This window comes from Charadrius vociferus, unplaced genomic scaffold, assembly GCF_000708025.1.
Source record: "Charadrius vociferus isolate BGI_N301 unplaced genomic scaffold, ASM70802v2 scaffold593, whole genome shotgun sequence".
Taxonomy (NCBI): Eukaryota; Metazoa; Chordata; class Aves; order Charadriiformes; family Charadriidae; genus Charadrius; species Charadrius vociferus.
The window spans coordinates 941,724-958,694 of NW_009647739.1; the positions used below are offsets into that span (position 1 = coordinate 941,724).

At 39.5% G+C, this 16,971-nt stretch overlaps 1 protein-coding gene across 1 annotated transcript in view; it reads right to left on the reverse strand.

Moving 5' to 3' along the window:
- KIAA0556 (KIAA0556 ortholog) overlaps positions 1 to 16,971 on the reverse strand; it is a 61,120-nt gene that overhangs the window by 17,374 nt on the left and 26,775 nt on the right. Inside the window, exons 13-18 of the mRNA XM_009881948.1 lie at positions 14,116 to 14,286; positions 9,150 to 9,270; positions 8,136 to 8,870; positions 7,321 to 7,563; positions 3,487 to 3,537; positions 616 to 793 (exon numbers count right to left, since the gene is read on the reverse strand). Of these exons, the coding sequence (XP_009880250.1) occupies positions 616 to 793; positions 3,487 to 3,537; positions 7,321 to 7,563; positions 8,136 to 8,870; positions 9,150 to 9,270; positions 14,116 to 14,286 (1,499 nt within the window). The remainder of the gene's footprint in view (positions 1 to 615; positions 794 to 3,486; positions 3,538 to 7,320; positions 7,564 to 8,135; positions 8,871 to 9,149; positions 9,271 to 14,115; positions 14,287 to 16,971) is intronic.

A 16,971-nucleotide genomic window follows, 5' to 3' on the forward strand; every position in this document is an offset into this window, starting at 1 on the left:
CAAATGCTAAGTCCTCTCCAGACCTACAGGCTACGATTTCTACGCTGGTACCATTTAGGACATACAAGTTAATTTGAGGAAGCATACTTGTCAGTAAGTAAAACTTCATCAGAATGACAAAAAAAAGCTGCAGAATTACCAAAAGAATGCCACCTATTTGGCAATTCCCTAATACATTCTCCCCCTCTGCTAACTTGAAAATTTTCGTTGAAATTATCCAGAAATCCTGCATGAATATCACTGCATATGCATAGACAGATGCTACCGAACTCCCACATTTCTGCCTGGAAAGTCCTTAGCATATTATCATCTCCTAACTCAAACAGCATCTTTTGGAAACACCTCATTCATGTTTCTACAACAAGCTGTTCCTGGGTAGCGTGTGAAATCCAAGAATGAGCAGTGATGGTACGAAAATCATGTTGGCATTAACATGTGTGAACATAATAAAGGTTTATATAATTCTGTCACTTTATAAAGTCTGATGTAAAATGAATCTAAAATTGGTGAACTCCAAAACTGTTGGTGGAAACAACAGGCACAAAGGCAAAAAAAAAAAAAAAAAAAAGAGCCCTGCAGAAAATGCTTGGACAATCCAGTTCTTTTGCTACTTACTTTTCTAAAGTTCTGGAATCTCCTGTATACTCTGGAAGATCATTTAAATCTTGGGGTGAAGCAGAAATCTGTTCTGTACTTAGTTTTAATGCGTGACCATCCTTTCCTATCACTTCAAGTCCTGTCAGTCCGAGGTAATGAGAGTCTCCCCACGTCACGGTGAAATTCAGTTGCAGGCCTGTATAAAAGAATACACATACATCCATATCCATACTTACTAGTTTGAAGGAAGGAGCCAATATATGCATGCATGCAAGCCCCAGCAATCAGCAGAATGTGTATTTGGTTTAGGTTAAATAACTTTATATGCTGTATTCAGCTACTTCCTGGTCTGCATGCCTACCTCCACAGAACAGCAGCGTATCTTCTGCAAATCTGTGTTAGACCCCTTCAGTGGGCTACCACCATCCTCTTCACTTGCAACTGTACAACCCCTGACCAAGCACGTTATCAAGTGTCTCGTTACATAGACTGTAAACGGACAGTAATTCAACGATTCCGGTAAGCAGTTACATGACAGATTTTGTGATGACGCAGAGACAGAGAAGACCTATTAGTCTCAAGTCTATCTATCATCTCTTGCCAGCTAAATGACTATACAGACTCGTATAAATCCATAAATTGTTAGAGAACACCAACTTATAGTTAAACCAAAACCCAAATTTGCTTTACTAATGTGTTTAAGTTACTATCTTCATGTCAGAACTGGACACACGGAAGTATTTTAATGGGACAGCATTAGTGAAAAGCAGCAATGTTGATTAGTCTGCATCTCTGGAAAATAAATAGGAAAGAAAAGCTGGGCAGACAACAGATTGTACATGTATCTTCAGATCCACCTGTTTCCTGCCTTACTGAAAAAATATAAACAGCATATACAGATATAACAGGTAATATTCCAATCTGATCAGGTTCCATAAAAATCCATCACTGTAAATTAAAAATATTTTTCATTTCACACATTACAGAAGCCCAGGAATGATCAGGCTGAATAATGTCTTAAGAAGCACCAGTAGTCAAGATGCCCTGTAAAACAAACAAGCATTGAAGCTATTAAGCTATCCAGTCCAATTACCTATAAATAGCCGTAGCAATTTACACGAGACTAAGTCTTGATATACACATAAATTCACTTGGGTGAAAGATCTCTTTAGCATGTGCAAGGACACTAAGAAATAAATAGTTTTATTAGCTGACAAGTTTGGAGATATGGCTATATTGATATTAGATGCTATTCCCAAGGCCATTGCTAAGACTAAACTTGCTTAGTGCATAAGCACGCTAGAGTTCTCAGGCAAAACCACAGTATATTTTCAAACAAAAGGGAAAATATAGGGTAAAGCAGCTATCCACACAATGTTTAATATTCACATCAGCATGCCAATGCTTTCATAGAGTCTCAGAGTGCTGTAGGGTAGACGGGGACCTCTGGAGGTCTCTAGTCCAACTCCAAGCTCAGAGCATGTCCATTAGATCAGGTCTATCAGGAGCTTATCCAGTGGAATTTTGAATGTCTCCAAGGCTGGTAGATTTTAAAACCTCTCTCGACCTCTATTCCAGTGTTTGACAGCCCTCAGGGTGAAAAAGATTTCCTAATATCTACTTGGAAATTCTTGTCTTCTACCTTGTTGTTTCTGCTGCCACTCAACCCAACCCTATGCATGTCCCCGAGAACAGCCTGGATCTGTCCTCTCTATGCCCTCCCGACAGCTATAGAGAGCAGAAGATCTTCCCTTCTTCTTCTCTTCTCCAGGATGAACATAGCAACCCAGATCTCCCATGCTTTTCTTGCATGTCAGGTACTCCAGCTGTCTGACCATTTTGGTCACCCTCCTCCACTGGACTCACATCAGGGTATCAATTTTCTTCTTGTCCTAGGGAGCTCCTTACTTTACACCGTACTCCAAATACGGTCTCACAAGTGTCAAATACAGGGAAAAAATACCCTTCCTTGCCATGGAACATGGCCTCCCTTAAATGCAATTAGCTTTCTCCAGCTCTTTCCGCGCAAGAACTCATGGGAATGAGGACATCTTTGTCTGGCAGAGATAAGTTAGCCCATCAGCTGGTTAACAGTATCTTGTCAGTGTGACAGACTGCATCTGCTGAGCTCTGAACAACACCCTCACTGTATTTTTCACCCACTTTGCAAAATGGGAGGAGGGAAAGGCATCTTCAGTTCACAGATATGAACTGACAGTAGACATGCTCATAAAGTTCATAGATGTAGATATAGTTCATAGGTCACAGATGACAGATTGTAGGTATAGTTCACAGATACGTGGCTGAATAAGCCACAGCATTGCGTGGATTTTCAGAAAGCACAGCACAGGTTGCTAAAGACTTTATGCCAGGCGCAAGAATCCAACTTCCCTTGTGCTGGTCAAAGGAACAGGAGCTGATACTGAAACTTCTGGGCCATCCAGAAGCTCTCTGGAAAATAATTTAAAGGCCCACAGAGAGTTGGTTTTGTACATGATAAAGAAATCAGGGACTTTAAGTATGGATGTAACATTCTGCTCTGGCTTTACTTTAGGGTTTCAATTGTCAATCTGATTTGAGAAACTTAGTCTACATAAGTACCTGGGATTGGGAGAGAATTACTGGGTAATGGACACAGCTATTACAAATCCCATTCAGGGACTGGGAAAATGTCTAGTGTAATTTTTCTGAGATTAAAAGCCAACTGTTACAATACCATGTTCTAAATGCCATAGTAAACAAAGCTTCGGCCTTAAAAATTCAATTACTCTTCTTTATTCTAGACCTGACATCTGTCACAAAGTTCTGTACAGCTCTGACAAATCAGATCCTCCTTGAGAACACGTTAGGGGGAGGGTGTTTAGGCAAGAAGTAAATGCAAGAACTTACATTTTCCAGTAAATATTCCCGATTCCTTGGGTATACATTCAGAGAGAGGGTCTGGCTCTTGAACCTGAAAAGTAAACCAACAGTTGCAATGAACATGCTTATCATGTATACATTACAGACATATTATTTACTAAGTGGGGGTTTTTTGGTGTTTTTTTTTTGTCTATTTTGGTTTTTTGTTTGGTTCTTTTTGATGTCCAGCCTTTTGTACATTAATCTCCCCTTTGCCACACCACCCAGGTTGTCCTGCAAATAATGGAAAACATGCTCCAAAATGTAGATCATATGGGTCACTAGAAATTCAAGACTATAAGGGGGTTTTTTTTGTTAGTGCATAAACGAGTATTAAATGGGAGACTCCCTAATGTGCGCTACCTATTCTCAAAGAAGTTGAAATTCTGAAGTCAGTCTTCTTTACTTGCAGACTGCCATTAGCTAATGGTACTATGCTGTATTTGCAACGTAGCGCAAATATGTTGCAGACAAAAGAAGCGTGGGAGGAAGTTAAGACCTCAGAAAGTGCCACCACTATTTCTTCTCAAGAATCAAGGGGCAGAACAAACAAGCAAACTTGTCCAAAATCTTGCATTTGTTCTTTGACAACGCTAATTAATAATAGGCTGTGCTATTCAACATGGCAAACCAGAAAGTGAATGAGCAGATGATAAAATCTGCTGATCGTGCAAAAGGTTGAAGATAGATTTAATTTCATTGAGTAAGCATGATTATGTTTACTGTAGGTAAATGTAAAAATGCTACACCAGGAAAAAAATCCTAACTTTATAGATACAGTATTCGGCTCCAAACAAAATAATAGCAGATTAGAATGAAATCATGGCGTTATTATAAGTAGTTCTACAAAAACATCAGCTCAATCCTCATTTGTAGTCAAAAAGCCAAATAGGAAATTAGAAGTCCAGACATTCTCTATAGTTTCATTCATCATTACAAGTAGACTTCCTGTCATCCAGAATACATCAAGTAGACCTATATTGTGCCTTAAAAAAAAAAAAAATATATATATATATAAAAGGCTTGTCAACACTTTTCTCCTACTGTTATATTAGATCTCTGCAGCATAACCCCTGACATCCTGGATCTTATATGCGTATGTTCCCAGACTGCAATATACTTCACGTAGTGGCAAGTGTCCTTGTGATAATTAAGGAGGTGAAACTGAACACGAACTGTGCACTGAAATAAACACAAACAGATAACCTACAGAAGGACGAAAAAACCCTCCTATTGGGCGTACCTTTCTCACAAAACAGTGACTCTATCTTTGTTGTCTGATGCTTTTTCCCCAGAACAAATTTAAAAGACCGGCCCGGGAATTGAAGTTTGCAGCTCTACTGAATATCAAAACCCACAGATGCAATAAAGCTACTGGTTTTATAGAATGCAGAATAATGCCCTCCCTTGCAGGCCGTAAACCACCCGTACCGAGCCACCTTATCACCTCTTCTCTCCCTCTGCCTCCTTCATTCCACTGGTGCCCACTACCTTTTCTTTCAGGTATGGTCTGATTTTCTACTATTTCAACTACTTCTACTTCTGAATGTTGTCCTACCTGTGTTCTTAGATCCTGCCTGTGTTCTTAGATCCTTATGGCTAGAATGAAATACCACCATAGTAGAGGAGTTACTGGAAAAGCAATACGAAGTAGAAAGTATTACCACACTCTATGCTTGCCCATACTGTAGAGCACCTTCCACATGAGGAATAATTAAAAGAGAATAATTAAAGAATAATTAAAACTGTTCTGGAAAAGAGAGATTTAGAAGAGATTGCAACAGAGGGGCATAAATCTCGAGTGGCTTGAAGAAGGGAATGGGGAACACTGTTTAGTTTTTTCCAACACAAAAACTAGGGGACATTAAATGAACCTAGAGACAAAAAGAAAGAGGTTCTTTGAGCTATGCAAGTTAAGGCAGGAAACTCAGCACTAAGCACTGTACGTTGCAAAAGGGCACATGGGTTCAAACAGCTAGTGGATGAATTAACACCACAAAAATCCATGGCAGATAATAAACGCAAATGTTAAGTCAAAAGTCCTTGTGAGACAAATTTCAAAGGGCTGGATGAGTGTTTCAGATGAAACACCACTGCACGTTCGCTCTGTTCTTACATTCTCCCTGGGCATCCACTATCGGCCACAGTCAGAGTTGGGTCAAGTACACTAGTTACAGGTCAGACCTGCTATAAAAGTTGACATCTTAAGGATTACTGAATTCATGGGAAAGACAGACGACCGCGGGTAACACTGACAAGAAAGCAAGACACTTCTGTAAGAGCTTTTGAAAAGTTCTGACATCAGTGCAGTAAAACACTTTTTCATCCACTGAACACGCTACAGGAAAAAAGGGTGAATGATCAACAGGTGGAGACTGTTTAAACCCAATACTAGTCTGAATGACAAGGTTATGCTGGGGAAGACAAGTCATCTCGTAGATCTATTTCACTCTGATAGTGTAAGCACACATCTACAAAATCCTGATGGTAACAGCAAATACAGAACGACAGGGAGATCAATGGCTCAGTCACAATAGCTTTTGTTATTCCATTGCTGATACAGCATGTTTCAGAGTTAGAAAAGGAGTATGAAGAGCATCACAGCAGAACAGCAAAATAAAAGGCAAAGGCTCTGGGTGAGGGGACAGTCCAGGTCTAGGCTTCCGCAATGGACGAGGTCCTGGTGAATGCTCACAATAAACAAGTGATCAAGAAAACAAAGGTGAACTTCAGTTTGTGTTCATGAAATCCTGCACTGCAGAAGGTGTCTGAACAGTTTAAAATACCACAAACAAAGAGGGAACCAAAATTACTACTGGCAGTGTTAACTAGCACTGGTTAGAGTCACTGACTCATGAGAGATCTCAGTGAGATCAAATTCCAATGTCATGACATTTCATTTTGTCTTATAGGCCACCAAGAGAAGAGGACAAGACAGGACAGGAAAGCTCATTGGGAACCATATACCACCGGGAACACTTTAGCTGAACCAGCTGGAATGTGGATTAATTCAGCTTTGGATCTCCTCACAGACTTACAACTAAGAGTGTGTCCCCTAGAAAAAGATAGCCTCATTGAAGCAGCAGCAGGTGCTCACGAACATTCTATGAACGTAGAAGATTTAATGGGAATCAGGTCAAAGACTGCCCCACAACATCTTGAGCAGAAAATCTTGCAGGATCTTTGCTTAGACACTGGACTGTTGTGCTAAAATGGTATGAGGCAGGACTCCAGTGCTTGGAAACACAGCCTTCCTCCAAGTGGTAAAATACGTACTGTATGCAATAGTAAAGGGACATTCTTATGCTGCAAAACGCACACGGACCTGTGGAGATGCTAGTCAAAAAAGGAAAGAGGAAAAAATAAGGGGAGGGCTGAGAGGGGGAGATTCTTTTCACCTAAGATACTTAATTTGTGGAGGGAGAAACAAGCAAGAATGTATTCTGTGTGGGAAATACAGAAAAATCTTTGGTTTGGAGCGACAGGGAGCACAGCTACTCATTACATCAATAACTGTATGGTAAAAATCACCCACAGTGGCATAAACCTTCAGAAATGCCTAAATCAAGAAGAACGCCCTCTAATCTCTGTCCAAGTAAAGAAAAAAATAAACAACCCAGTATAGTCTTCCTTGTAGTCTTATTAATTAATCAGGGAAACCAAAATGTGGAGGACCTTTTGGGCTTAAAAAAATGGCATAATGGTGAAAAAAAAACCCAAAATAATCTTCAAAATAGACAGACAGCTGTATTAGTTCTTCTACAGAGCTTTACTCCATCATGGAAATCAGTGTCTACTACTTCCATGTCATGTTTCTGAAACACGTTTCTAGAGAGTTCGGAACAGAGGCCCCTACCTTTTGATCCTCTGTTCTTAACCCCGCTTGTGTAAAAGGTCTTTCATCTCCCTCTCTGTCAGCAGTTGTTGGCCTCTTTAGCTCCTCCTCGTATCCCAAGGAGCTGGCATTTTCCATTTCTCCATCATATGTCTCATCATAGCAGCATATAGCTTCAAGAATGTCATCATCCGTAGTGAACAATATAGTATCCCCGAAGTGCTCTGGAGCTGAAGGCAACATACAGAAATAAATGGAGAAACCACACAAAATATATAGAGCAATAAAAAATATTCTTGGTCCTTCTTTACATTAATTTGCAGTAGTGTTTAAAGATAATATATGGTAAATTGATACTGACTACTGATATAATTAGTATGATCATTCTCAAACTCATACTGCACAGCAGAAAAACCTAGAGAACTCAGTCATATTTCAAATACATATGAAAAAAAAAATGGGAAAAAAGCTTCTCTATCACCTTGTCCAAAATATCGTATCTGTGAAAACAAGTAAAATTCTGCAACTTTTAAATGTCTAGTGACTATTTCATGCTGTTGAAATATGGTCCTGTTGCCAAGACATCGTTAATAATAGAGATTAGCTCTATCTGCTACTAAAATTCACGGTATCATTGAAGAATGCATTAGTGGGTTTTGCATGATGTTATGAAATTAAAAGGACTAAATATTACACAAAGTGCCAGCTTGCTTTGAAGCGGAAAGTGACAGAAAACAAGCTAAATGTATTTGTTTGTATTGTACTGTTGTTTCCACAAAGAAAATAAGAAATGATGGCATACCTCCAGACAAAGTTCCTGAAGCTTTCGCAATTTCTCCTTTAAAGATGCATTGTTCATCTAACACCATTATAATGTCTTTCACACCTCTGAAAGAGTGCATGCGAGATTTATTATAATTCCAAATCCTAATCAGAGCTACTTGACAGGAATTCACAAAGTCAATAAAGATAAAGTGAGGTTTTCCAGGGGTAAATGGTGCTAGCCAGAGATGCATATCATCCTGCGTCCGATTTACCCCATCAATTAGGTTGGTTATTACTCTGGGATCGTTGCCATAAGCTGGTAATATATTTATATCAGGTGGTTCAGCTGTTATTTTTGAAATCTGAACAGGCTCTCCTTTAGAACTGAAAACTTCAATTCCATTCAGACCAACATAATGTCTGTCTCCCCATGTTGTTCGAATGTCGATCACTAAGTGCTGCCCGTAAGGTAAAACTGGAATTTTAAAATCATTTCCATCATGTGCCTCCACAGCATTTTCTTCTTCTTGCCGTTTTGGTAGTGTTTGTGCTCCCTCTTTTCTCATCTGCTGATATTCTCCAGGCCGGCTGATTTTCTGTTGATGGAGAAACTCATCGAAGATATCCCCTTGAAAATCCATGTTAGAAATTCGGCCACGATGGGAAAAATTAAACTTTACCAAGGAGTTCCACGACTCCTGCAGAGTATCTTCTTGTTCATTGTGCCGCTTTGATCTAGAGGTTGCTATGTCCTTGATAGAAAAGTCTTCATCTGAAAACAACATTACATCGGCATTTAATGCATAAACAGGACTGGAAGCAAACCACTACAACAAGGACTTTCCAGAATTATGCTGGTCATATTCGTGAAATTCTGTTACACTAGCACTTTTATATTGCCTCTCTATTATGAGGGCTACATGTCCTAATTTCCCTCCCCCATTTAGACATAACAAACCCAAACACTTTTAAATACTGAAGAGCAGAGCACATGCCAAGATACAAAAAGGCAACCAAGTTTGAGACTGCAAATTCTTGACTCAACACTTACAGAAATTGGGATTTTGCCCAGTGATACTTATTGTGTGGCTGTCACAATAGTTTAAATCATCCGCCTGCACTTCTGCAGAAGATCTTTCATACAGTCGGAAATGGCTGAACTGGTTAAGTTTCTAAAGCATTACAGAGAAAAGTGAGTGCTTCCTGTCAAAACCAGCCATGTGCATATAAAGCAAAAAAGTGATGAGAAAAGGAGGTTGCGCAGACGAGGAGGATGAGGTGAGCGCTGCATTCTATGCAGGTAACGTCCAAACATTTTTCTCACTTTTCAGCAAGTGTGAGATGTAGAAGGGGGACAGTGACTAAGTAACGGGAACGCAGTGGGGGCCACAAATGAGAGGGGCACAGTGGGAGCAAAGCATGCTCTCCTCGTGACTGCACTGAGGAGCTGCTTCATTTCCATCTCAAAACAATTAAGAGCAGATAATAACAAAGATTTTCAATAAAGTTGTCACTTATGTATTTTCTTCAAACAAATGAAGAAAAGCAAGCGGAGTACTAAACAATTACAGGCCCATGGGCTACATTTTACTTCTGTACAATGTCCTTGAGTGGATACTAAAACAAATGGTTATGAAGAATAAATGCCAATTGTTGTAAAATGCAAAATACCATCTTCCCAAAAGACCGCTCAAGACTAACTTGTAACTTTGGTTTTGGAAACACTGGGAAAGAGGCAATGTTCCTAATCTATCTATGGTCAGTAATCATTTACACTGGGGACAAGTGAGATAAAAATAAGGATTTTAAAGCAGATGGGAAGCTACCTGAAAGAGGAGGTCTTCCAGAATGAAAGGCTGGAGACCAACCTGGCCACTCCCCCCCACCCAAGGAATCAAAGGCATATATTTCAGAGAACATCAGTCATTTGTAAGTCACTTTCTTGTTCAAACCATTGTCTGTAAGGATACTCATGGGGTGGGTCATCCCAAACAGAACTTCCCAGAGCCTCACAATTCACCTGAAGAAGAGACTGTATATATATTTACCACCTTAACGTGTCAAAGCTTGAAAATTTCAGGATTCGCATATACAGAAGAGTATTTGACATCCATTGGCTTTCCTTGTTTTGGAGCGTTTTTCCTCTTTTTTTTAAGCTTTTTTTAATGTTAAGTACTTCAAGCAGCACAGAGATTACAACTCTGAAGCACTTCTACAGCAGTTGAATAGGAGTGATTTTCAATGGGAGGTGAACAGGTTTGTTAGCTGCATTACGGAGCGACAGCAGGAGAAGCGGAGCTCTGAAAGGAGAGCTGAGAATGGCTCAAAAGCGGAGCTCAATGGCTGAAGGCTTACAGGGTTTGGAATTTTTTTAGGATTGAAAATTTACTATTTTTATTGGAGCCATGTGAACAATAAACTCTGCATGTAGATAAAGATCCCAGTTGCAGATGTTACAGACGCATTCCCAGCCTGAGAGCATGCCTGAGAGGATTGTACAATGGATGCTATCCCAGAGTCCAGAAATAACGACACCTCAAACGCGCACTCCCCTGAAGGTTTAGGAGGGGTCTCTTGAATCACCAAGTCCCTTGTCCTGCTTCTGATGGCAAGACACACCCTACAATTCCTCCCAAAACCTTCACAAACTACATTTTGGGGCAGCACTAGCTTGAAAAAAACGCACCTTTCTTCTCCCTGTGTTACGTTAATCTCATTTTTACTCCCTGCAGTTATAAACAGCAATCATATTTCCATGCTGCAATCACACGTTTCATTTCCCAAATCATTCTAAAAGCTCTCTTCTGTATCTGTTCCACTTTGTAATCAGCCTTCCTGAAAATGGATGATCAGAACTGCAGTTTTCCAACTGACGTCTCACGAGTGCCTGTGTTAAAATATTAACATTTCCCTAACGAACAGAAATGCCTCCTTGGAGTGCATTGCTGTAATCACGCCTGCGCCACACTAGCATTTCATAGTTAATCTGTTATCAACTACTCAACCAAGATCCTTCTCTTCCTCAGTCATTTGCAATTGATGATTACTCAGCTTACAACTTAATTTTTTGTTATTAGTCCCCAAATGACCCTGCAAGCAGTACTACTGAATGGCATTCCATTGCTATTACTCCAGTCCTCAAGTTCATCTTTTTGTGCAGTTCTTCAATCTTCTTAACTCATAATATCCCAAATTATATGTTATTTGCAAATTTGATCAGCATACTTCCATCATTTCCTTTGCGCGTTAAACCAGTTATCGAAGAAAAATTGTATGTTTTTATAGCAACATTAACTTGAGCCAAGTATGCATGTACGTGCTACTTCTAATTACTGTTGTTCTCGTTATTCTTCATTTAGTGACCAAAGGCGTGCCGTGACATTGTTTACGAGGTTGTGTAGCCTCCCCTTTGTCACACACTGCTACTGGGAAACTGCAGCTCCCCCAGCCCCGTACCAATTAAAATTCACCACTCTTAGGGAAACGCTTAAAACTGTTTCCCTGTTGTTAATGCTCACTCAGCTCCACTTTGAAGATGGCTTTACCCTGCGCAGTACAGTACAGAGGGAACAAATGCGGCTCGATGGCATGCAATTTTCCCAAGGACAAACACATATTGGGAATTTTAAGCACCAGATGACAAAACCTGCTCTGAGCAAACCTAGACGACATTATAATTAGAACCATGATAACCCTCATCTTACAGCTTACATTAAAATTCCTAAATTGTTACCATTTTTGCAACTGAGGAGAAATTACTAAGGTGGGATTTATTTACAGTTTCCATAATGTTGACAAGTTCTTAATCTAACACAGATACTGTAAAATGTGTGAAACAGCAAACGGGCTGCAGTGAGTGGGTGGGTGAAGGGAAGATGGCAGTTATGCCAACTACTTCTGTACTTTTTTCTTCTTTGAGGTATAATTTCAGATATACTTATAAAATTGCTGTTTTCTCCACAGAGGGGCAGAGAAAGAAAATTTCAGACGTTCTAAGTTTAGAAAGAACCATTTGCCTCACCCATGTCTGAAAAAAAAAATCAGGCAGTACCTGCTGTAGAATTTGAACTGGAATTCCCGCATTTAGGCATATTTCCTGTCCCTTATGGCCATAACTTTAATGTAAACACCACACCCCAATAAAATATACAGCAAGCTACACTTTCATGTAAATTGTTCTGATGCTAAGTCAATCCCCAAATTTCAATTTGCATTTTTGTAACCTCTTCTTCCAATTCTCTGGGCCTTGTTATCCTTGTTCCGCCAGACTCTCTTCATTTGAGACAAGTCATTGAATGCTGAAGAATTACAGAATGCCAAAGAAGGGGCAGAAAGGGTTCAAAAAAAAGAGTCAGGGTGACATATGGCTTGAAACTGAAAAGGGGAGATCAAAAATATATCCTGAGCAATGGAAATCCAAAAAAAGTTTGTTAAAGTGAGACAAAGTAGAACTTGTGGGTAAGAAATTCTATTCTTGCATTATTTACAGCTGTTAAGCACAAAAATATTACCCCACACCCAGAAAATTTCTTAACCATAGATTGCCAGAGGTTTGGAGAGAGTAGGAACTTCAGAACTTGCCCAACTCTCATACTCTTCCCTGGTGACACAGTGCTGGCTACTGCCAGAGGCAGAACACAACTGCGCAAATCTGGATCCTCCACCTCCAACAGGATCCAGGCAAACTAAAAAAGGTTTGGAGAAGGATGACAAAAAACCTCTTCATAAATAAGCAGAGATGTCCGAGGGAGAGGTTTGGAAGAGGTATGTAATGTCATGAGCAGAGAAGGGAAAGTAAGAGCAGTTTTCCATTCACTCTGAATAAATATATTCAGCACATATTCTCACTGAGAAAGACACAAACCTACTACACAACTAAACTCTTTAAATGTACTCACTACCTTGAGGGTTACACTCTTCTTTATCTTTTTGCAGATTTTCACTGATATTAGCAAACATTTGCTGTCTGAAGGACCCTTGATTTTTAGAATATATTTTACTGAAATTTAGTCTTCCATCTTCTCCAAATAAATTTTAAAACACTAACTCAGAATGTTAATTTTTCAGAAAAAAGAGCATTTCACATCAGGTGTAGAACAAGGAGACAGGCTCTGAGCACTGCCATAGTATGAATAAGAAAAACTGAATACTGCAAATACCAAAACTAAAATTCCCCTGTCTACACCTCCAGGAATCTCGAGACATCCCTTCCCACCCAAATGATTCTGTGCTCCTGCAAAATGGAGAACATGTCAGCTCTTGCACTAAGGTTGCTATTGTGAGCTCTTACCTTTGAGAGTGGCATCATCTTCTCCAAGATTTATAGTGTTTAATGCCGCCTTTTTTACACATCTGACACTTCTCCTTCCACTTGTAGGGTACTGTAAGTTGCAGCAGGTTTTGTTGGAAAGTTGCTCAGAAATGTCCAAGCCCACATCACCATCCTTTCTGGTTAGCAGTTGTGATCTCTCATCTCCATGTGCATTTCTACTACTGGATCTTCCCAGTTCATTTCTCTGATATCTGACATCCTCATTAGTCAGATCTGAAAAGTTTTTCATTATTCCATCTGACCGTGTTTGAAATCTCAAGCCTAAACAATGTTCTGTAGCAAGCCAGGGAGGCTTCTGCTTACTGGAAGTATCTTGATTATTCTCTGTTACTTGGGAAGATGACTGTAACCAAGAAGGAATTGCACCGGCAGAATCAGACAATTTTCTTCCTGTTAGTTTTTCCATTTGCTCGCTCAAAGTCAGTTCATCATCACATTGAACATGCTCTGTAACTGCTTGTACTGTTGCATTCTCTTTGTCATCTTTTGTACAAATTTGAGGCGGTAACACTTTTAGATCACCCTCTAACTCAGACAAGTTTTTCTTCATAAAGCTAACAGAATTCATCTTATGCTCAAGAAGATTTTCTTCTGTCAGAGGTTTCCAGTTTAGTGAGGTACTGTTTGACTGTAAGCATTTAAAACGCAAGTCTGCTTTCCTCTCTGTGACTGCAGGTGCATTTACCTCTTTCCTTTCATTTGAAGAATATGCAGAGGTGTCTTGCTTGTGATCTGTAAGGTCAATCGTAGTGCTATGGTCAGCGAGGGGATCTCCAGAGGCTCTCTCTAATTCACCATCAAATACAAGGTTCTCATCAATGTATAACTTCACCTTCTTTGCTCCAACATTAAGGTCCTACAAAAATAAAAGTACGAAGATTTCAGTTAAGCTGTTCAAGCATTTGATATCACTGTTCTGGAACTCTGACATTTGAAGACAATCAATAAACAGATGAAAATTATTAAAACCCGGATCAGTAACATGCTTTTGACCACTTTTTAATCAAAAGCTCAAACGACTGAAAAATACTGTGGAATAGTTAAGATTTTATTGAAAATGACTAAAAACCCTGCTAGACACCACTATGAACCATTTTGGCTGACAAGGCTTAACTATTTAGAAAAGCTTGAGTGAAGAAGCCTAGACTAAGTATAATTATATTTGGTCAGGATATAAATTCCAGAAGCACATTTTGCTTCAGCATCTTTAAGATTCACCACTTTCACTACGTGTTCCAAAGCAAACAACGACACAGATCAAAGCCACTGGAGTTAAAAAGAGTTATAAAGAGTTATAGAAATACGGGACTGAAAAGGACATTAAAAAAAAAAAAAATCATCTGGTCCATCTCTTTCCGTTGAAGAAAGTAAAATATCCTATACCACTGTGAAGAAAACTGTTTTTAATAATTTTCAAATGATCTGCCTTGATGGCTTATTCCAACACTTACCCAGCCTTTTAAATAGAAGGCCTTTATCTCAGACACAACTCTGCCACTCACAACTTTATCTCTATGTTCTCCTTTTTTGCAGTACCCACTAAAACCTGATTTTTTCATTCCATTGAAGTTGGAACCAATGTTCTTTCTATTCTCTTTATCATTTCCATCTAACCTTTCCTCCCTCTTCACAAAAATACTGGTATCTTCAAAGAAAACATAGAAGATGAGACAAAATCCATCTCTTTTCTGCCCTCTAAATTTCAGTAACGTGTCCATCATGTGGAGTCTTTAAAGATTCTCTGTTCTTTCCTTATTTTCATAGAAACTGAGAAGCTTTTCATGAAGGTAAGAAGTTTCAGTTTCATCCCTCTTGCTCACCTCCTGGATGTCAGTTCTCCTTGAATACCGATTTAAATTTTCCTCTGCTCCAAGCCTAAACCAGTTACTCCTTCACCTTCAAGTACAAGCGTCTCCGGTTCTTCACTCTTGCATGCACTCTTTACAGCTTACAAGTCTTTATAGTTCCATTCTCCCAATTTCCAAATAACAACATGGATGAGGTGAAAAAAGTAATATGGACCCACACAGGGGGAAAACCAGAAGATGCAGGCGTAACAAGAAAGCTACAGTTGAGGGAGGGGAGTAGGTGTAGGAATGCAAGACACATTCCTGATAGAAAAAGATAACCTTCACTAACTTCTCAGAGAACAGCTGTAAAGCCAGTTTAATTGGCCATTATGTCATGGCTGCCTGTGTTACTCCCACAGTATCATAAAGCGTTATATGTCTGTACTGATGCATTTGGCCATAAAACATGGTATTTTTTCCCCTTGAACAAGGACACTGCTAGATTAATCTAACTGGGGATCAAAACACTTTAATAATTGAATATATTAAAAACTAACTACATGGCTTTGCCTGGAATTATAACGGGGAAGAACAAGACTATAAAGATGCCCTAGTAATGTCAGTTTTGGAATCTTTGTATGTCTGGACTGTTAGTGTTAGAGACTCTGGAAGAGTCTAGAGACTCTAGAGACAGCTTAATTTGGGATAGCTGCAACATTTCTACATAATATTCGAATCTTTACTGCTGTTATGAATACTCAAATCTTAGGTTTGTGTTTGTACCAGGGAACAGATATAAACTGCATGAAATCACAGAAATATACACAGGTACATTTTGAAAAGTATTTTTCAATTTAATTTTTTTAAAATCAAAATCACCAACCTCTTAAGAACAAAATGTTTTTAAATGAATCCCACTCCACCTACCAGTACTGGATGAGGACAGGTAGACAGAGAAAACGTTACAAAATGAGATGGTGGAGCTTATTCTTCCTGAAAGAGGGACAGTCAAGCACAGAAAAAGGCCAGTCACTTCAAAATTACTATTCCAGTCAGTGGGAAATTAATTCCTAACTCTGAAGGTTTGGAGTGTCTGGGATAGGTATGATAGGAAACTTCCCCAGAAGTGGTATCTGGACTCTATCAAGATGAACCAACCAAAGCTGCAGATATTTCTAGGACAACAGAGACAGACTGAACTGGGGCAGGCACTAATAACAGCTGATAGCACAGAAGATCCGTCTATTCATGAAGAACCAGTAACAGAGCTACTTGCACCAAAATTCTAAGCAGCCTGAGGCTCAAGCAGGAAATATATGAACAGATCTCAGGGACTCCAAGAACAAACACGTGCAGACACAAGACTAAGAACTGCTCTTTTTCATTCCCGCCCCTTCTGAGCTTCCAGTTGCTTAGTGACCAGATGTGGTGGGAAAGATGGGCAGAATGGTTAGCTTCTCCCAGTACCACTGCTTAACTCTCCTCGAGAAGGAGGAGGTTGGAGCAATGCCTTCCTCATGACAAATTCCATCAAGAAGCACCCCGTAAACAAACAGTCAATACTTCACCCAAGGCAGGTTGTTTTCCTGCCAGAAGAGTGATTAGAATAGCACAATGTCTCAGAACAAGCAAGTAGGTAAGACTAACGTCAGCAACATTAAAAAGAGAGATTTTGGGAAAATAGTTCTACAGTTGCTCTTGATGTTCCTTCCCAGCTTGCCCCTTCAGCCTTCACAGTGCCTGCTGGAATA